This window comes from Somniosus microcephalus, chromosome 28, assembly GCF_052327205.1.
Source record: "Somniosus microcephalus isolate GS21.2 chromosome 28, FLI_Smic_1.0, whole genome shotgun sequence".
NCBI lineage: Eukaryota > Metazoa > Chordata > Chondrichthyes > Squaliformes > Somniosidae > Somniosus > Somniosus microcephalus.
In genome coordinates, this window is record NC_141014.1 from 35,395,020 (window position 1) to 35,416,846 (window position 21,827).

General features: G+C 47.0%; 1 protein-coding gene across 3 annotated transcripts in view; it reads right to left on the reverse strand.

Moving 5' to 3' along the window:
- Positions 1-21,827, reverse strand: part of LOC147099545 (synaptotagmin-1-like) — a 152,168-nt gene that overhangs the window by 51,899 nt on the left and 78,442 nt on the right. For all 3 annotated transcript variants that reach the window (XM_085969789.1, XM_085969790.1, XM_085969791.1), the window contains 2 exons: positions 17,329-17,513; positions 10,885-11,066 (listed from right to left, as the gene is read on the reverse strand). In XM_085969789.1, the coding sequence (XP_085825915.1) occupies positions 10,885-11,066; positions 17,329-17,479 (333 nt within the window). In that variant the 5' untranslated portion in view covers positions 17,480-17,513. The remainder of the gene's footprint in view (positions 1-10,884; positions 11,067-17,328; positions 17,514-21,827) is intronic.

The following is a 21,827-nucleotide window of genomic DNA, read 5'->3' on the forward strand; positions in this document are numbered from 1 at the left end:
CCGATCCTTCATTGTCGCTGGGTCAAAATCCTGGAACTCCCTCCCTAACAGCACTGTGGGAGTACCTTCACCACACGGACTGCCGCGGTTCAAGAAGGCGGCTCACCACCACCTTCTCAAGGGGTGACTAGGGATGGGCAATAAATGCTGGCCTTGCCAGCAACGCCCACATCCCATAAAATAATTTTTTAAAATGGAAATAAAAAATCAGGAGCGATACTAAACCAGCTGTCGACTCGCTGTCACCCATTTTATACTATCGCATAAAGTCAAGACCGATCCCAACCAGTCTCAGCCATGTTTTCACTCACCAGAACTCACGAAATTAACCGGGAGGAAAGTTGAACTGGTTAGCTATCTGTGAGAAGACCAAACACGGTGCACCGCTAAATAAACATTGTGATATACTTTGCGCTACTTTAAGGATATTACAACAATTTTTGGAATTCATTAATCAATGGGATGATAGAGAAAGTCAAACGAGGAACACAACTTTTCAGTAATGCCAAGAGGACACAGGCTCGGGACGGTGAAGGTCAAAGTGAGTACCGGTGCCAGGAAGTATTTCTTTACACGGAGGGTGATTAACAGCTGAGAGGGTTTCCAGGAAGCATGGCTGAGGTCAGGATACTGGACTAATTTCAGAAACAGATGCTGTAATGGGGGAAACAACAGGGTTGCATATCGAGTGGATGGGATCAAAGAAGCTGAAAGGGTCTTCTTCCTCCGATCCTATCTTCTGATCTTGTGGGTAAACATGTACCTGATCCGAGCAGATAATTCCACTGCCCAAGTGTAGAATTTCAATGCAAGTGCAATTAAAATTCTTGGCAAATAAGCTGACGCAAAATATGGGGTATAGGTTACATCTCCATACAGAGTTTTATGACTTGCAAAGCTGGGGTGTCATTTATACACTGCTACAAATTGTAGTTTTACTAATTAGCCAGGAGAAAAAGATTGCAGCTATGACTTTCACACCAGTGCCCATTGACCACAGCACTGTATTCCTGGGTTTGTGAGGCTGCTCAATAAAGTGGCAGCTGTGAGGCAGGAGGGATTTTGATGCGGGGAAGAGGTGGGAATTTGCAGTAGCAAAGTGCTGGACTTGGGAAAGTGTCTGTGCAGCAGTGAGGGTGTTTGATATGGAGGATTATGCAGCAGTGAGGGTATTTGATATGGAGGGACTGTTCAGCAGTGAGGGTGTTTGATATGAAGGGACTGTTCAGCAGTGAGGGTGTTTGATATGGAGGATTATGCAGCAGTGAGGGGTGTTTGATATGGAGGGACTGTGTAGCAGTGAGGGTGTTTGATATGGAGGGACTGGGCAGCAGTGAGTGTGTTTGATATGGAGGGACTGGGCAGCAGTGAGGGTGTTTGATATGAAGGGACTGTGCAGCAGTGAGGGTGTTTGATATGGAGGGACTGTGTAGCAGTGAGGGTGTTTGATATGGAGGGACTGGGCAGCAGTGGGGGTGTTTGATATGAAGGGACTGGGCAGCAGTGAGTGTGTTTGATATGGAGGATTATGCAGCAGTGAGGGGTGTTTGATATGGAGGGACTGTGTAGCAGTGAGGGTGTTTGATATGGAGGGACTGTGCAGCAGTGAGGGGAGTTTGATATGAAGGATTATGCAGCAGTGAGGGGTGTTTGATATGGAGGGACTGTGTAGCAGTGGGGGTGTTTGATATGGAGGGACTGGGCAGCAGTGGGGGTGTTTGATATGGAGGGACTGTGCAGCAGTGAGTGTGTTTGATATGGAGGGACTGTGTAGCAGTGAGGGTGTTTGATATGGAGGGACTGTGTCGCAGTGGGGGTGTTTGATATGGAGGGACTGTGCAGCAGTGAGTGTGTTTGATATGGAGGGACTGGGCAGCAGTGAGGGTGTTTGATATGGAGGGACTGGGCAGCAGTGGGGGTGTTTGATATGGAGGGACTGTGCAGCAGTGAGGGTGTTTGATATGGAGGGACTGGGCAGCAGTGGGGGTGTTTGATATGGAGGGACTGGGCAGCAGTGGGGGTGTTTGATATGGAGGGACTGTGCAGCAGTGAGGGTGTTTGATATGGAGGGACTGTGCAGCAGTGAGGGTGTTTGATATGGAGGGACTGGGCAGCAGTGGGGGTGTTTGATATGGAGGGACTGGGCAGCAGTGGGGGTGTTTGATATGGAGGGACTGTGCAGCAGTGAGGGTGTTTGATATGGAGGGACTGTGCAGCAGTGAGTGTGTTTGATATGGAGGGACTGGGCAGCAGTGGGGGTGTTTGATATGGAGGGACTGTGCAGCAGTGAGGGTGTTTGATATGGAGGGACTGTGCAGCAGTGAGGGTGTTTGATATGGAGGGACTGGGCAGCAGTGGGGGTGTTTGATATGGAGGGACTGTGCAGCAGTGAGGGTGTTTGATATGGAGGGACTGTGCAGCAGTGAGGGTGTTTGATATGGAGGGACTGGGCAGCAGTGAGGGTGCTTGATATGGAGGGACTGGGCAGCAGTGAGGGTGTTTGATATGGAGGGACTGTGCAGCAGTGGGGGTGTTTGATATGGAGGGACTGTGCAGCAGTGGGGGTGTTTGATATGGAGGGACTGTGTAGCAGTGAGGGTGTTTGATATGGAGGGACTGGGCAGCAGTGAGTGTGTTTGATATGGAGGGACTGGGCAGCAGTGAGGGTGTTTGATATGGAGGGACTGTGCAGCAGTGAGGGTGTTTGATATGGAGGGACTGGGCAGCAGTGAGGGTGTTTGATATGGAGGGACTGTGTAGCAGTGAGGCTGTTTGATATGGAGGGACTGTGTAGCAGTGAGGGTGTTTGATATGGAGGGACTGTGTAGCAGTGAGGGTGTTGATATGGAGGGACTGTGCAGCAGTGAGGGGTGTTTGATATGGAGGGACTGGGCAGCAGTGGGGGTGTTTGATATGGAGGGACTGGGCAGCAGTGAGGGGTGTTTGATATGGAGGGACTGGGCAGCAGTGAGGGTGTTTGATATGGAGGGACTGGGCAGCAGTGAGGGGTGTTTGATATGGAGGGACTGGGCAGCAGTGAGGGTGTTTGATATGGAGGGACTGGGCAGCAGTGAGGGTGTTTCATATGGAGGGACTGGGCAGCAGTGAGGGTGTTTGATATGGAGGGACTGTGTAGCAGTGAGGCTGTTTGATATGGAGGGACTGTGTAGCAGTGAGGGTGTTTGATATGGAGGGACTGTGTAGCAGTGAGGGTGTTTGATATGGAGGGACTGGGCAGCAGTGAGGGTGTTTGATATGGAGGGACTGTGCAGCAGTGGGGGTGTTTGATATGGAGGGACTGTGTCGCAGTGGGGGTGTTTGATATGGAGGGACTGGGCAGCAGTGAGGGTGTTTGATATGGAGGGACTGGGCAGCAGTGAGGGTGTTTGATATGGAGGGACTGGGCAGCAGTGAGGGTGTTTGATATGGAGGGACTGGGCAGCAGTGAGGGTGTTTGATATGGAGGGACTGGGCAGCAGTGAGGGTGTTTGATATGGAGGGACTGGGCAGCAGTGAGGGTGTTTGATATGGAGGGACTGTGTAGCAGTGAGGGTATTTGATATGGAGGGACTGGGCAGCAGTGGGGGTGTTTGATATGGAGGGACTGGGCAGCAGTGAGGGTGTGTGATATGGAGGGACTGGGCAGCAGTGAGGGTGTTTGATATGGAGGGACTGTGTAGCAGTGAGGGTGTTTGATATGGAGGGACTGGGCAGCAGTGAGTGTGTTTGATATGGAGGGACTGGGCAGCAGTGAGGGTGTTTGATATGGAGGGACTGTGCAGCAGTGAGGGTGTTTGATATGGAGGGACTGTGCAGCAGTGAGGGTGTTTGATATGGAGGGACTGGGCAGCAGTGAGGGTGTTTGATATGGAGGGACTGTGCAGCAGTGAGGGTGTTTGATATGGAGGGACTGTGCAGCAGTGAGGGTGTTTGATATGGAGGGACTGTGCAGCAGTGAGGGTGTTTGATATGGAGGGACTGTGCAGCAGTGGGGGTGTTTGATATGGAGGGACTGGGCAGCAGTGGGGGTGTTTGATATGGAGGGACTGGGCAGCAGTGAGGGTGTTTGATATGGAGGGACTGGGCAGCAGTGAGGGTGTTTCATATGGAGGGACTGGGCAGCAGTGAGGGTGTTTGATATGGAGGGACTGGGCAGCAGTGAGGGTGTTTGATATGGAGGGACTGTGCAGCAGTGGGGGTGTTTGATATGGAGGGACTGGGCAGCAGTGAGGGTGTTTCATATGGAGGGACTGGGCAGCAGTGAGGGTGTTTGATATGGAGGGACGGTGTAGCAGTGAGGGTGTTTGATATGGAGGGACTGGGCAGCAGTGAAGGTGTTTGATATGGAGGGACTGTGCAGCAGTGGGGGTGTTTGATATGGAGGGACTGTGTAGCAGTGAGGGTGTTTGATATGGAGGGACTGGGCAGCAGTGAGGGTGTTTCATATGGAGGGACTGGGCAGCAGTGAGGGTGTTTGATATGGAGGGACTGGGCAGCAGTGAGGGTGTTTGATATGGAGGGACTGTGCAGCAGTGAGGGTGTTTGATATGGAGGGACTGTGCAGCAGTGGGGGTGTTTGATATGGAGGGACTGTGTAGCAGTGAGGGTGTTTGATATGGAGGGACTGGGCAGCAGTGAGGGTGTTTGATATGGAGGGACTGGGCAGCAGTGAGGGTGTTTCATATGGAGGGACTGGGCAGCAGTGAGGGTGTTTGATATGGAGGGACTGGGCAGCAGTGAGGGTGTTTGATATGGAGGGACTGTGCAGCAGTGAGGGTGTTTGATATGGAGGGACTGGGCAGCAGTGAGGGTGTTTGATATGGAGGGACTGTGCAGCAGTGAGGGTGTTTGATATGGAGGGACTGTGCAGCAGTGGGGGTGTTTGATATGGAGGGACTGGGCAGCAGTGAGGGTGTTTGATATGGAGGGACTGTGCAGCAGTGGGGGTGTTTGATATGGAGGGACTGTGCAGCAGTGAGGGGTGTTTGATATGGAGGGACTGCAGCAGTGAGGGTGTTTGATATGGAGGGACTGGGCAGCAGTGAGGGGTGTTTGATATGGAGGGACTGCAGCAGTGAGGGTGTTTGATATGGAGGGACTGGGCAGCAGTGAGGGTGTTTGATATGGAGGGACTGTGTCGCAGTGGCATGCTCTGGTTCAGTCACTGGTGTGCACTGAGCTAGTTGATCTCAGTCGGACAGTTGGTGGAAGTGTTATTATGATAGCAAAATACTGCAGATGCTGGAAATCCGCAATAACAACAGAAAATGCTGGAAAAACTCAGCAGGCCAGGCAACATCCATGGAGAGAAATTAGAGTCGACGTTTCGGGTCGAAACCCTTTTTCAAAACTGGAAAGGAAATGAAATAGATCGAAAGGCAGGGCTGCGATAGAACAAAAGAAGTAAAGAGACATTAAGAGGTATTCAGAACGAGACGAGATGGTGATAGGACACTGGAGACAAAAGACAGCTCTAGATTAGGTGTGAAATGTTCTGGCAGGATGGGAGACAGCTGCCATGTGGGAGAGAGAAAAAAAGGAAAGGGGGAGGGGAAGGGAAAAACCAAAACAAAGGGGTGGATAAAAAATATAAGTAAAAATGTAATAGGGGCCGAGGTTATGATCTGAAATTATTGAACTCGATATTGAGTCCGGAAGGCTGTAAAGTGCCTAATCGGAAGATGAGGTGCTGTTCCTTGAGTTTACGTTGAGCTTCCGTGGAACAATGCAAGAGGCCAAGGACGGTGAGGTCCGAGTGGGAATGGAGCGGTGAATTAAAATGACAGGCGACCGGAAGCTCGGGGTCACCCTTACGGACTGAACGGAGGCTTCTGCATTCCTGGGCTGGAGAGGCAAAGTATAAAGTCTGTCACCTCTGCTGCCCAAACCTCCCAAATCCTTCATTTGTTCAAACACCTCTAGTAGTTGGGATGGTATCCTTGGACTATACTATACTGTTGTGACGTTTGAGATAATAAAACATAAGAACATAAGAATTAGGAGCAGGAGTCGGCCATTCAGCCCTTCGAGTCTGCTCCACCATTCAGTGAGATCATGGCTGATCTTCTACCTCATCTCCACTTTCCCGCACTATCCCCATATCCCTTGATTCCCTTAATATCCAAAAATCTATCGATCTCTGTCTTAAATATACTCAACGACTGAGTCTCCACAGCCCTCTGGGGTAGAGAATTCCAAAGATTCACCACCCACTGAGTGAAGAAATTTCTCCTCATCTCAGTCCTAAATGGCTGACCCCTTATTCTGAGACTGTGACCCCTGGTTCTAGACTCCCCAGCCAGGGAAACATCCTCCCTGCATCTACCCTGTCAAGCCCTGTAAGAATTTTGTATGTTTCAATGAGATCACCTCTCATTCTTCTAAACTCCAGAGAATATAGGCCTAGTCTACTCAACCTCTCCTCATAGGACAATCCCCCATCCCAGGAATCAGTCTGGTGAACCTTCGTTGCACTCCCCCTATGGCAAGTATATCTTTCCTTAGGTAAGGAGACCAAAACTGTACACAATACTCCAGGTGTGGTCTCACCAGGGCCCTATATAATTGCAGTAAGACGTCTTTACTCTTGTACTCAAATCCTCTTGTAATAAAGGCCAACATACCATTTGCTTTCTTAATTGCTTGCTGTACCTGCATGTTAACTTTCAGTGATTCGTGTACAAGGACACCCAGGTCCCTCTGAACACCAACATTTCCCAATCTCTCACCGTTTAAAAAATACTCTGCTTTTCTATTTTTCCTACCAAAGTGGATAACTTCACATTTCTCCACATTATATTCCATTTGCCATGTTCTTGCCCACTCAATTAGCCTGTCTATATCCCCTTGAAGCCTCTTTGCATCCTCCTCATAACTTACATTCCCACCCAGCTTTGTATCATCAGCAAACTTGGATATATTACATTTGGTCCCCTCATCCAAATCATTGATATAGATTGTGAATAGCTGAGGCCCAAGCACTGATCCTTGTGGTACCCCACTAGTTGCAGCCTGCCAACCTGAAAATGACCCGTTTATTCCTACTCTCTGTTTTCTGTCCGTTAACCAATCCTCAATCCCTGCTAGTATCTAATCCCCAATCCCATGAGCCCTAATTTTGTTTAATAACCTCTTGTGTGGCACCTTATCGAATGCCTTCTGAAAATCCAAATACACCACATCCACTGGTTCCCCTTATCTATTCTGTTAGTTACAACCTCAAAAACCTCTAACAGATTCGTCAAACACGATTTCCCTTTCATAAATCCGTGTTGACTTTGCCCAATCCTATTATTATTTTCTAAGTGCCCTGTTACCGCGTCCTTAATAATAGATTCCAGTATTTTTCCGATTACAGATGTCAGTGTGATATTGCATCCTAATGGTTAACAGTGTGTGGGCCACAGTCAATCAAGACTCCCAATACATTGTCATGACTCTCAGGCAGCCCTGAGGAACTATCCCTGCCATCATCTGTGATGGATCACCACATGTTATGAAACGCTGTCTGATGAGGCAGTGTGCTATCAAAAATGATAGCAAGTTTGGACAATTATACTCAGATGTTCATCTCAGTTCGCTGACAGCGTATATCCCGGCTGACATTCATGTGGTGACTCAAGATCAAACTCAATTCCTACTCCTTTCCTGCAGGGATTAGAACCCTGTTCATTTCTTAATCGGCACTGACAATGGGTATTCCTCAGTGTAATCTAATTGTACATTTAGTCTTTGATATTCCCTTATTTGTTAGTTAGTCTTTGTCATAGAGGGAGTGCAACGAAGGTTCACGAGACTGATTCCTGGGATGGCGGGACTGTCGTATGAGAAGAGATTGAGTAAACTAGGCCTGTATTCTCTTGAATTCAGAAGAATGAGAGGGGATCTCATTGAAGCATGACGTAAGAAAACTACTAGGCACTCGGTCTAAGTGTTAAACAAAGCTTTAATCAACTGTTTTACAACATGGAGGTCTAGTTGTGTCCTTCACTAGTTCCTGTTAAGAATGTCCTGCGCAGGCTGGGCCCGTGCCCGAGTATTTATACTCTCCCTGGACAGCGCCACCCGCAGGCCGCTCAGTTGATTCATGTCAAAGCATACACAGTTATTACAGGGCTTGATAGGGTGGATGCTGGGAGAATGCTTCCCTTGGCTGGGGAGTCTAGGACCAGGGGCCACAGCCTCAGGATAAAGGGTAGGCCATTCAGGACTGAGATGAGAAGAAATTTCTTCACACAGAGGGTGGTGAATCTTTGGAATTCTCTACCCCAGAGGGCTGTGGAGGCTCAGTCGTTGGGTATATTCAAAACAGAAGTCGATAGATTTCTGACTAGTAAGGGCATCAAGGGATATGGCGATCGGGCCGGTGAATGGAGTTGAGGCAGAAGATCAGCCACGATCTCATTGAATGGCGGAGCAGGCTCGAAGGGCTGAATGGCCGACTCCTGCTCCTATTTCTTATGTTCTTATGATCAGAGGAGAATCTGATAGCTTGCAGAGATATAGGGATTTGTATCTGAATATTTACAGCTTTGATGACGTTACACTTGTGATCTCATGTCATATTATTGCTGTGTTTTCAAATATTGTTTCTTTCCCTGTCTCTTGCACTCACAATCTTACACTAACGCATTTTGCCCTGTGTCTTTAGCACTGTCTGGCTGTCACTATCACAGCATTTTACCTCTCCCACAAACGCTCATTCCCCTGCAAAAATCCCAAACCTTCTACACCAGACTGTGGCAAAGGTAGAATTCTCGATTCCGATCATCTCAATATATATTTAAAACAGCTGGGATTTAAAATGGACGCTGCTCCTGGACAAAATGGTGGATTGCAGACGCTTCACCTGCGAGGGAAAAGCAGCGTTTTCCACAAATAACTGGGGAGCTTTTTCTGGTCCTGTGTCTGGGTGGGTTGGAGCGCATCGCTGTAAAAGGCCCCACCTGATAGAGGTGTTCAAAATCATGAAGGGGTAAATAAAGAGAAACTGTTTCCAGTGGCAGAAGGGCCGGTAACCAGAGGACACAGATTTAAGGTGACTGGCAAAAAAAAAGAGGCGACACGAGGAAATATTTTTTTTTTACGCAGCGAGTTGTTGTGATCTGGAACGCGCTGCCTGAAAGGGCGGTGGAAGCAGATTCAATAGTGACTTTTCAAAAGGCAGTTGGACAAATACTTTAAGGGAAAAACATTTTCAGGGCTATGGGGGGAAAGAGCAGGGGGGAGTGGGACTAATTGGATCGCTCTTTCAAAGAGCCGGCACAGGCACGATGGGTCGAATGGCGGGGGACCCCGAGCTTCCGGTCGCCTGTCATTTCAATTCACCGCCCCACTCCCACTCAGACTTCACCGTCCTCGGTCTCTTGCATTGTTCCTCGGAAGCTCAGCGTAAGCTCGAGGATCAGCACCTCATCTTTCGATTAGGCACTTTACAGCCTTCCGGACTCAATATCGAGTTCAACAATTTCAGATCATAACCTCGGCCCCTATCATATTTTTATATATTTTTTATCCACACTTTTGGTTTGTGCCTTTTCCTTTTTTTTTCTCTCTCCCACATGGCAGCTGTCTCTCACTCTGCCAGCGCATTTCACACTTCATCTAGAGCCATCCTTTGTCTCTTTACCGGTCCTATTACCATCTCGTCTCGCCTTGAATATCTCTTAATGTCTCTTCACCTCTCACTGACCTTCCCTTTTGTTCTTTCATCCCCTCCCCCATTTCCCGGCCCCCAAACTTGCTTTTTAATCGGTTTCATTTCCTGCTTTTTTCTCAGTCCTGACGAAGGGTCTTCGACCTGAAGCGTTAACTCTGTTTCTCTCTCCACGGATGTTGCCCTGGCCTGCTGAGTATTTCCAGCGTTTTCTGTTGTTATTTCGGATTTCCAGCATCTGCAGTATTTTGCTATCAGTCTATGATTGTTGGCTTTGTTTCCTCAGCCCAATCTTTCCAACAGACCATGTGCGATTTAAAGTGAAGCAGAAAATGCTGGAAATACACCGCTGGCCTGTAAGCATCTCAAAGGGAAAAGACTGATATGAATCAGTCATTCATAAAAGAAAGACTTATGAAATAATACTGAAATAATATGGGTGGCGCTGTCCAAGGAGAGTATAAATACTCGGGCATGGGCCCAGCTTGCGCAGGACATTCTTAACAGGAACTAGTGAAGGACACAACTAGACCTCCATGTTGTAAAACAGTTGATTAAAGCTTTGTTTAACACTTAGACTAAGTGCCTAGTAGTTTTCTTACGTCAAAGACCAGTTAACGTTTTGGGTTAAGACCCTTTATCGACTGCTGATATATTAATGTGCCTTCTCTCTTCACAGAGGCTGACGGACGTGCAGTGTATTTCCAGAATTTTCTGCTTACATTTCAGATTTCAAGCCTTTGCAAATTAATGTTTTTTTTCTTTATGTGCACAATTTTTCTTTTAGTGTCATGGATTCTCTGCAATTTACTTAGTTTTCTGAGGTAATTGGGATACTAACCTCAAGAACTACAGAAAAATAAATTCAGAATTTTCAGGCACAGCACTTTATTTTTACTCGTTCCTGGGATCTGGGCGTCGCTGGCAAGGCCCAGCATTTATCGCCCATCCCTAATCGCCCCTTGAGACGGTGGTGGTGAGCCGTCTTCTTGAACCGTTGCAGTCCGTGTGGTGAAGGTGCTCCCACAGTGCTGTTAGGGAGGGAGTTCCAGGATTTTGACCCAGCAACGACGAAGGAACGGCCGATATACTTCCAAGTCAGGATGGTGTGTGTGACTTGGAGGGGAACTTGGAGGTGGCGGTGTTCCCATGTGCCTGCTGCCCTTGTCGTTCTAGGCGGTGGAGGTCGCGGGTTTGGGAGATGCCTACAGCCTGTGTTACTCACTCACCTTGTCAATGTAGCTCTTTCCCATATCCTTCACCTCCTTCATGTTGATTTGAGCTTTGCCCTTGTCTTTACCTTTCTTCTGTTTCTTCTTCTTGGAGCAGCACTTCTTACAGATGCAGAAGCAGCAGCACAGTACGAGCAGGCAAACTACAATTATTATGGCGGCCAAGGCCCAAGGTGGAACTGCACAAGGGGCACAAATATAAACGAGGAAATCACAGTTAATCAAAGTCATTTTGCAAGCAATGCTTGATCTTTGTTAGGTAAGGGTATCAAGGGGATATGGAGTAATGGCGGGTAAATGGAGTTAAGATACAGATCAGCCATGATCTAATTGACTGGCGGAAGAGGCTCGAGGGGCTGAATGGCCTCCTTCTGTCCTTATGACATCTACAGTGTTTTTTGGCCTCACCCTTTGCAATGCAAAAAGTCCAAGAACTTAGTCTGCCTAAGAATTTGTCGTACATCAGCAACTGCAATCTCTTCCCTTCCATTTTCTGCCAATTTGATCCCAATCCCATTGACTTCTTGCTGGCCTACAGTTCCACGGGCATCAAGGGCCCTCAACTACCTCACTCAGTACAGACCAGAGAATCAAACCTAGGACCCTGCTGATCTGTATGGCTCAGCTACTCACTGCCTTGGCCTGATATGTTATCAGGAGAACTTTCCTTTGGGCCAGTCATGAACACTAATATAGCGGAGATAGACAGTTTCCTAGCTGATAAGGGAATAAGGGGTTACGGGGAGAGGGCAAGGAAGTGGACGTGAGTCTAAGTTCGGATCAGCCATGATCCTATTGAATGGCGGAGCAGGCCCGAGGGGCCATATGGCCTACTCCTGCTCCTATTTCTTATGTTCTTATATCCCTACCTCCCAGACCACGAGGAGATTGTAACTCAATTTAGGTGGTCATCAATTCACCTGTTAAAGTGCGTTCGACATGCAGTGTATGTGTTGGCAAACCTATGAAACGAAAGTCCGGTAGTGGTGAGATTAAAATAGTGAAGTATAGATCAGTGCTCGATGTTTATAGTACAGAAGGAGACCATTCAGCCCACCGTGTCGGTGCCACTACTTTGCTAGAGCAATCAAAGAAATCCCACTTCCCTGCTCTTTCCCCATAGTCACGTAACTTCCACTGTTTCAAATACTTAAGACACTTTTCGCTGGAAGAAATGCAATGGTCTATGCCTCAACTACTCCCTAAGGCAAAGCATTCCATGCTCTTAGAACTGTTCATGTGAAGAAATTTCTCATAACCTCTCTCCAGGAGCTCTTAAATGACAGTTCTAAATTGACCCTCCAACCAGAGGAGACAGATCAATAGTTGTCACAAAAAATATTTTGATTACTTGAAGAGCATTCATATCACAACTGCCTGTGAGCCTTCAGCTGTACTTGCTGTAATTTTAACAATGCGTGGATTAGAATTCAGGTTGGCCTCATGCGATGTTTAATAGCATGTTTATATCGCAGAACCACTTCGCAGAGCGGCTCCACGATACCGCCTCGGGGCCCTGGTGCTGTGGAGGGCGGATTGTTTAGAGTGTGGAGCTGATTCTACAGCAGCTGGAAACATTCAGGAGGCCCAGTTGTTTGCAGTTGTCTGCCACGGTGTGCCTGGTCACTGTACTCAGGGATGACGTATGAGGAGAGATTGGGTCGATTGGGCTTGTACTCGCTGGAGTTTAGAAGAACGAGAGGGGATCTCATTGAAACTTATAAAGTTCTGACAGGACTGGACAGACTAGATGCAGGAAGGATGTTCCCGATGGCCGGGGAGTCCAGAACCAGGGGTCACAGTCTAAGGATAAGGGGTAAGCCATTTAGGACAGAAATGAGGAGGAATTTCTTCACCCAGAGAGTGGTGAACCTGTGGAATTCTCTACCACAGAAGGCAGTAGAGGCCAATACATTAAATATATTCAAGAAGGAGTTGGATATATTTCTTAAGGCTAAAGGAATCAAGGGGTATGGGGAGAAAGCAGGGACCGGGTACTGAATTTGGATGATCAGCCATGATTGCATTGAATGGCGGAGCAGGTTTGAGGGGCCGAATGGCCTACTCCTGCTCCTATCTTCTATGTTTCTATGTACCTTCCCCAGTGGCTGGGGGGATGATGCGTGGAGGCCAGGAAGGGCACCAGCTAAGGTCGCCAACTCTGGTTGGACGGGCACCCCTGGAGGTTTCATCACATGACCTCCAGCCTCCAACCACCCCACCACCATGCCTCTGTCATTGGCCGCCCGCCTCGTCCATCCTTGCAGCTCACCGACTTCCCACGGCCAATTGGAAAGCGAACAGTTCCCACTTCCCTGCTCTTTCCCCATAGTCACGTAACTTCCACTGTTTCAAATACTTAGACACTTTTCGCTGAAGAAATGCAATGGCCTATGCCTCAACTACTCCCTAAGGCAAAGCATTCCATGCTCTTAGAACTGTTCATGCAAAGAAATTTCTCATAACCTCTCTCCTGGAGCTCTTAAATGACAGTTCTAAATTGACCCTCCAACCAGAGGAGCCAGGTCAATAGTTGTCACAAAAAATTGAATGATTCTTGGCTGTCAAGTCAAACTGCCTTTTTTTTCCCCCTATCTCCAACATTTTTATACTTAATAAACTAAAGTGTTCAAAGAAAATGAGGAAAAAAAAGGTAACTTTCTTACTGCCCTTATGATTTTTCTCCTGGGACACCCTGACTGAGTGTCCTGGAGATTCATTCCCGGAGACTCCAGATAATCCTGAAGGGTTGGCAACCAGCTGCCATAGAATTAATTGCCTGACAGTAGCACCACTGCTGTTTACCTTGGGGGCCAGACAGCCCCGCAAACCATCTCCGTTGGTGTGACTTTGACCCTCCATGGCCCCTTGTGTACGCTCCCTTGATACCGCAGCCAGTGGGGCTGTGTGACACATCCTGGAATCCGCAGTGAACCTGCCCTCAGAGTTGATCATTAGTTACGTCGAATGAGTGGGAATTACTTTCAGACCTTTTTCAACACAAAGAGACACTAACCCAACAGTAATAACAACAGAAAATGCTGGAAATACTCAGCAGGCCAGGCAACATCCGTGGAGAGAGAAATAGGGTCAATGTTTCAGGTCGAAACCCTTTATCAAGACTGAAAAAGCACAGGAAATGAAACAGATTAAAAGGCCAGTTTGGGGGCCGGGAAATGGGGCTGAGAGAACAAAAGAGAAGTGAAGAGACATTAAGAGGTATTCAAAACCAGACGAGATGGTGGTCGGACTAGTGGAGACAAAAGACGGCTCTAGATTAGGTGTGAAATGTTCTGGCAGAATGAGAGACAGCTGCCATGTGGGAGAGAGAAAAAGGGGGAAAAGGCACAAAACAAAGGTGTGGATAAAAAATATATATAAAAATGTAATGGGGGCCGAGGTTATGATCTGAAATTGTTGAACTCGATATTGAGTCCGGAAGGCTGTAAAGTGCCTAATCGGAAGATGAGATGCTGTTCCTCAAGCTTACGCTGGCTTTCCGTGGAACAATGCAAGAGCCCGAGTACGGTGCCTAGTCCTATCACCATCTCGTCTGGTTTTGAATACCTCTTAATGTCTCTTCACTTCTCTTTTGTTCTCACATCCCCATTTCCCAACCCCCAAACTGGCCTTTTAATCTGTTTCATGTCCTGTGCTTTTTCAGTCCTGACGAAGGGTTTCGGCCTGAAACGTTGACTCTATTTCTCTCTCCATGGATGTTGCCTGGCCTGCTGAGTTTTTCCAGCATTTTCTGTTGTTATTTTGGATTTCCAGCATCCGCAGTATTTTGCTATCGTACTAACCCAACAGTGTTGTTTTGTGTATTATGGACATATCCAAAACTTTCCTTCCAAACTGAGAGCAGGGTGAATAACTGAAGGTTGTCGATTAATCTTCCATCTTAATGTCAATGTAGGTGGACAGTGTCTCCCCCTCTGCTTAATCTGTGTACCTTAAAAGATTTTGACGTTTCAGGTTTTTTTTAAACCCTTGCACCAAATGTACTAGTTGGGTAACACTTAATGTAGTGCAGGCTCGAAGGGCTGCCTACTATTTCTTATATTCGAATGCCCTCAAGGCAGCTGGGGTGAGCTAAGTGAGTGGGCAAGAACATGGCACATGGAATATAATGTGAAGTTATCCACTTTGGTAGGAAAAATAGAAAAGCAGAGTGTTTTTTAAATGGTGAGAGATTGGGAAATGTTGGTGTTCAGAGGGACCTGGCTGTCCTTGTACACGAATCACTGAAAGTTAACATGCAGGTACAGCAAGCAATTAGGAAAGAAAATGGTATGTTGGCCTTTATTACAAGAGGATTTGAGTAAAAGAGTAAAGACGTCTTACTGCAATTATATAGGGCCCTGGTGATATCACACCTGGAGTATTGTGTACAGTTTTGGTCTTCTTACTTAAGGAAGGATATACAGGAAACTTTGGTTTATCCAGAGGTTGTATGGCTGGAAACCTCGATCTAACGGCAGAAATCAGCAGCCGTTTTGTTAGTTTTTTCTTCTTTTTTTTTCTTCTCCTAGCATTTTTTTAAACAGTCAGTCTCTGGAAAGCCTCTCTGAAGCTGTTGCTAAGCTACAGAGACGCTTCCAAGGTACGGGCCGACTGTTTACAAGCTGTTGCTAAGCAACAGTATTTGTTTCAGATACGGAGATGAAAACCTCCGTATCCTTCAACATTAGCGCTGGTCTGTCCGGAAATTTTCATAGATCGGCATCACGCCGGTCCCGTCGGTGCCGGATATCGCGAAGTTTCCTATACTTGCCATAGAGGGAGTGCAACGAAGGTTCACCAGACTGATTCCTGGGATCGGGGGTTTGTCCTATGAGGAGAGATTGAGTAGACTAGGCCTATATTCTCTAGAGTTTAGAAGAATGAGAGGTGATCTCATTGAAACATACAAAATTCTTACAGGCTTGACAGGGTAGATGCAGGGAGGATGTTTCCCCTGGCTGGGGAGTCTAGAACCAGGGGTCACACTCTCAGAATAAAGACTGAGATGAGGAAAAATTTCTCCACTCAGAGGGTGGTGAATCTTTGGAATTCTCTACCCCAGAGGGCTGTGGAGGCTCAGTCGTTGAGTATATTCAAGACAGAGATCGATAGATTTTTGGATATTAAGGGAATCAAGGGATATGGGGATAGTGCGGGAAAGTGGTGATGAGGTAGAAGATCAGCCATGATCTTATTGAATGGCGGAGCAGGCTCGAGGGGCCGAATGGCCTACTCCTTATGCCCTTATGTAATAAATGTGGCCCAGTGTCACCCACGTCCCAAGAACAAAACAAAAAAGGTCTCCACTCTCCTGCCCATCCACCCTCACGCAGACGGTTTAATCCGAGTAACAGCGTCCTCAAATCGTGGATGCTTTTCAGCCTCATCAAACTTCAGCATTGAAATGTGTTACAATTAAGACCCCGACAGTCATTTTCCATGTTCTACTTACATTTTCTTGCATGCACTGAAATGATTAATCGGGAAAGAAAAAGAAACAGTAAGAAATGAAGGAGGAAACAGAAAACAATGATACATAAAACAAAAAAAAACCGAATGGGTATATTTTACAATCTCGTGCTTCCGGTCGGTGCACAGCCTTGCGTGACAGGAACTCAAGCCAAGAATTAAAATCACGCCAGTCGTGAATCAGAAGTGGAGGTCCTCGCGCCTGACTTTCTGATTTGACGTTCCTGTCAAGCGAGTCTCTGTGCTGCGAGGGTTCAGTTGTAAAATGTACCCCACAAGGAGGCAGTAAACATTCAGGTTATAAAGCACACTTCAAGAAAATAAGAGATGAAAAAATATTAGCTGAAGTCTTTTAACGTGGAAATAGTGTATAAACCGAGGTACCACCAATTGCTTTTATAAAGCTCTCCATCTGCTGCCCTAGTCAGAGATCGACAGGACCCATCTAATGGAGTTGAGTTGCAGGGATTAATAGGTGTTAAGAGTCAACCACACTTGCTCTAACACCGATATACCCCACATCCCTCACTGTAACACTGATATATCACAAACCCTTCGCTGTAACACTCTGGTATATCCCTACATCCCTCTCAGATATACCTGCACTTAGCATTGTAACAAGCCCTGATATACCCCACGCCATGCACTCTAAGAGTTCCTTATATACCCCACACATCTCACTGTTACACCCTCTGGCGTACCCCCACCCCTCAATGTAACACTCTCCAACTCCTCTTGCTGTAACATTCTCTGATATACCCCTTCACTTCACTGCATCGCCCAATGGCATATCTCACACCCTTCACTGTAACATCCTCTATCACATACCCCACACCCCCTCAACTGTTTCCAAAAAGAGCTGCATTTCCTCATTGGAGGGCATGCTGGACTTTACTTCACGTAGATCTGATGATTTCACGGGAACGCTCTCTAATCCCAGGAGTTAGAAAGCTCGCTGAAGTGACTTACTTGGTATTTTGCTCAGTTCGTTCATGAATTTGTTCTTCATGTGCGAGAACACATCTTGTTTGCTCGGTGTCTCTGTGGCATTGTGGCCTGGCTCTGGCTCCGGCGTCGTCACCGCGGAGACCATCGCGGCTTCCCTACGCGCTGCGTTCATTTTCAGCCTTTAACCGGACAGATGGACGTTGACCCTACAGGTATTGGAATGAAGCGGTTATTCGAAAGGCAAGAGGCAAGGAAATGTCTGAAAAAAGATACACGGAGAACGTCACTCAAGGGAAACATCCAAAAATGTAGCTTCTTGTATTGAGCCAATAAATGACCAAGCATGAAGCCTCAGGAGAAAAATAATGACCACACTCAAAATAATAATCATCCTCTGTGTGAAGAACTTTTTTCGAGCCTCAACTTTAATTCTTTTTCTGATTATCTTAAATTTGTGCCATTTCATTACTGCCCCACTGACCATGGAAACAATCATCGAATAGCACAGCACAGGAGGAGGCCATTCGGCCCATTGAGTCTGTACCGGCTTTTTCGAAGAGCAATCCAGTCAGTCCCACACCCCCCGCTCTCTCCCCATGTCCCTGCAATTGTTTTCTCCTTCAACTATTGAACCAATTGCCTTTTGATGGCCACTATTGAATCTGTTCCCACCGCCCCATCGGGCAGCGCATTCCCAATCCTAACCACTCGTTGCACAAAAAAGTTCCCCCTCGTGTCGCCTCTGGTTCTTTTGCTAATCACCTTCAATCTGTGCCCTCTGGTTACCGACCCTCCTGCCATTGGAAACAGTTTCTCTTTATTTACTCCATTTAAACCCTTCATGATTTTAAACGCCTCTGTCAAATCTCCTCTTACATTGGATATACAACACAGAAACAGGCCATTCGGCCCAACCAGTCTATGCCGGCGTTTATGCTCCACTCGAGCCTCCTCCCGTCTTTCCTCATCTAACTCTATCCACATAACCCTCTATTCCCTTCTCCCTCATAGGCTTGTCCAGCCTCCCCTTAAATGGATCGATACTATTCGCCTCAACCACTCCCTGTGGTAGCAAGTTCCACATTCTCACCACTCTCTGGGTAAAGAAGTTTCTCCTGAATTCCCTGTTGGATTTCTTGGTGACTATCTTATATTGATGGCCTCTAGTTTTGCTCTTCCCCACAAGTGGAAACATTCTCTCTGTATCCACTCTATCAAAACCTTTCATAATTTTAATTTTAAAGACCTCTATTAGGTCACCCCTCAGCCTTCTTTTTTCAAGAGAAAAGAGACCCAGCCTGCTCGTCCTTTCCTGATATGTCTACCCTCGCATTTCTGGTATCATCCTTGTAAATCTTCTCTGCACCCTCTCCAGTGCCTCTATATCCTTTTTATAATATGGTGACCAGAACTGCACGCAGTACTCCAAGTGTGGTCTAATCAAGGTTCGATAGAGGTTTAGCATAACTTCCCTACTTTTCAATTCGATCCCTCTAGAAATAAACCCTAGTGCTTGGTTTGCTTTTTTTATGGCCTTGCTAACCTTCTCTGCTTTAAGGAGAACAACCCCAGCTTTTCCATCTATCCACCTAATTGTAATCCCTTATCCCTGGAACCATTCTAGTAAACCTCTTCTGTACGCTCTCCAAACCCTTCACGTCCTTCCTAAAGTGCGGTGCCCAGGATTGGACACAATACTCCAGCTGGGGCCGAACTCGTGTTGTATATAGGTTTAGCATAATCGATCACTATTTACTCGATCATAATCGATTATAATCTTGAAGACCTCCATCGGGTCACCCCAACCCTAGGCCTAAGCATCTCCCCAACATTCCTAATCTTCTCAGTTCTCATGAAAAAGCCCCAACTTCTCAAGTTTCTCCTCATAACTGTAACACTTCATCTCATGGCAGGGCAATGCAGCGAAGACCAACACCCGTCCAATGTCCACACAGGTGAACTTTCCAGCAGGGGTCAATGGACAGGAAGCAGAATCAGGAGCGTCGCCCGAGGGAATCCGAGGCCAACTGCGGCACCCCCAACAGCTGCTCTGTCCAAGATCAGGAACGGGGCCTGGGTTTCTTCCTGCTTAGTAAGACGGCAAAGTATTACAAAGTATTTACAGCACAGAAACAGGCCATTCGGCCCAACAGGTCCATGCCGGTGTTTATGCTCCACCTACTGTCTGTCAGCCGTGGCTCAGTGGGCAGCACTGTCGTCTCTGTGTCAGAAGGTTGTGGGTTCAAGTCCCACCCTATAGATTGGAGCACAAAAATCAAGGCTGACACTCCCAGTGTGGTACTGAGGGAGTGCTGCACTGTCGGAGGTGCCGCCTTTCGGATGAGACGTTAAACCGAGGCCCCGTCTGCTGTCTAAGATGCAAAAGATCTCATGGCATTATTTCGAAAGGTGCTATATAAATGCACACGAGCCTCCTCGCTCCCCTCTTCATCTCACCCCATCAACATATCCTTTTATTCCTTTCTCCCTCACATGCTTATCTAGCTTCCCTTGAATGCATCTCTGCTATGCAGAGACAATTGGAGGCTGTGTTGGTTTGATCGCTTCAGATGACATGTTCAAATCTTCTATTGACATGAAGCAAAACCCAACAGACTGATCCTGATAATGTTTAGTTGCCCGGCGCTCTTGGTGCTGGTATTATTGTTGCTGTAGTGCAGTTGTTCATGTCATTAAAGCGCTCATTTAAGTTGAGTTGAGAGCATTGTTGCAATATTTAGATACTTGGAAGCGGCAGCAATGTTTAGGTGAGCGGAGAGACAGAGAATAGTTTTTTCAATGTTTGATTCAATTAACCTTTTGAATCTCTGGTAAGGTTCGAGTGATTGTAGATATGGAAGGCTCTGGGGAGGAAGCACAATACTGTACTGAAACTGCAGCCAAGGCATGCTGCGATAAACTGAGATACATTAGTCAGATCAAAGGTAATGGTGGAAATCCAAATCTGCCTCACCTTTTATGATAAAGATGTTTTCAGACAATTCAAAAAAATATGAACATGCTAAAACTGTTATATCAAAGTGAAAGATTTTAAACATAAACATGCCATTGTTACCTCTAGACTTGACTATTCCAATGCACTTCTGGCTGGCCTCCCACATTCTACCCTACGTAAACTTGAGGTCATCCAAAACTCGGCTGCCCGTGTCCTAACTCGCACCAAGTCCCGTTCCCCCATCACCCCCTCCCTGTGCTCACTGACCTACATTGGCTCCCAGTTAAGTAGCGTCTCGATTTCAAAATTCTCATCCTTGTTTTCAAATCCCTCCATGGCCTCGCCCCCTCCCTATCTCTGTAATCTCCTCCAGCCCCACGACCCCCCCGCGATATCTGCGCTCCTCTAATTCTGCCCTCTTGAGCATCCCTGATTATAATCGCTCAACCATTGGTGGCCGTGCCTTCTGTTGTCTGGGCCCTAAGCTCTGGAATTCCCTGCCTAAACTGCTCCGCCTCGCTACCTCTCTCTCCTCCTTTAAGATGCTCCTTAAAACCTACCTCTTTGGCCAAGCTTTTGGTCACCTGCCCTAATTTCTCCTTATGTGGATCGGTGTCAAATTTTTTGTCTTAAAATACTCCTGTGCAGCGCCTTGGGACGTTTTACTACGTTAAAGGCGCTATATAAATACAAGTTGTTGTTGTTGTTTGTGCCCAGTTTTTAGACCATTGAACAAGAGCTACCTTCTCAGGTGGACGTAAAAGATCCCATGGCACTATTTTGAAGAAGAGCAGGGGAGTTCTCCCCGGTGTCCTGGCTGATATTTACCCCTCAATCAACGTCACTGAAACAGATTATCTGGTCATTATCACATTGCTGTTTGTGGGAGCTTGCTGTGTGGGAGCTCGCAATTGGCTGCCGCGTTTCCTACATTACAACAGTGACCACAATTCAATAGTACTTCATTGGCTGTAAAGCGCTTTGGGACGTCCTGAGGTTGCGGAAGGCGCTATATAAATGCAAGTCTTTCTTTTTTTCGAAGTCCATGCTCATTAGAAACAGGATGAAGAGGGACAGAGTCAAACCAGTAATAGGACATTTTAGAACTGATGTTAGGAAGTTCTCTTCGCGCAGCGAGTGATGAACACTTGAATAGACCTCAGAGTAGACCAGTGGAGGCAAAAACTCTGGAATCATTTAAGAAACGATTGGATACCGCCATGAGGGATACTGTAGGATCTTTGTACGTAGATGGATGAGCTAAGGTGGGTTCAATTGTCTATCTCATCTGCATCTAAACATAGAAACATAGAAGATAGGAGCAGGAGTAGGCCATTTGGCCCCTCGAGCCTGCTCCGCCATTTAATGAGATCATGGCTGACCATCCAAATTCAGTACCCTGTCCCTGCTTTCTCCCCATATCCCTTGATCCCTTTAGCCTTAAGAAATATATCTAACTCCTTCTTGAATATATTTAATAAGTTGGCCTCAACTGCCTTCTGTGGTAGAGAATTCCACAGGTTCACCACTCTCTGGGTGAAGAAATTCCTCCTCATCTCAGTCC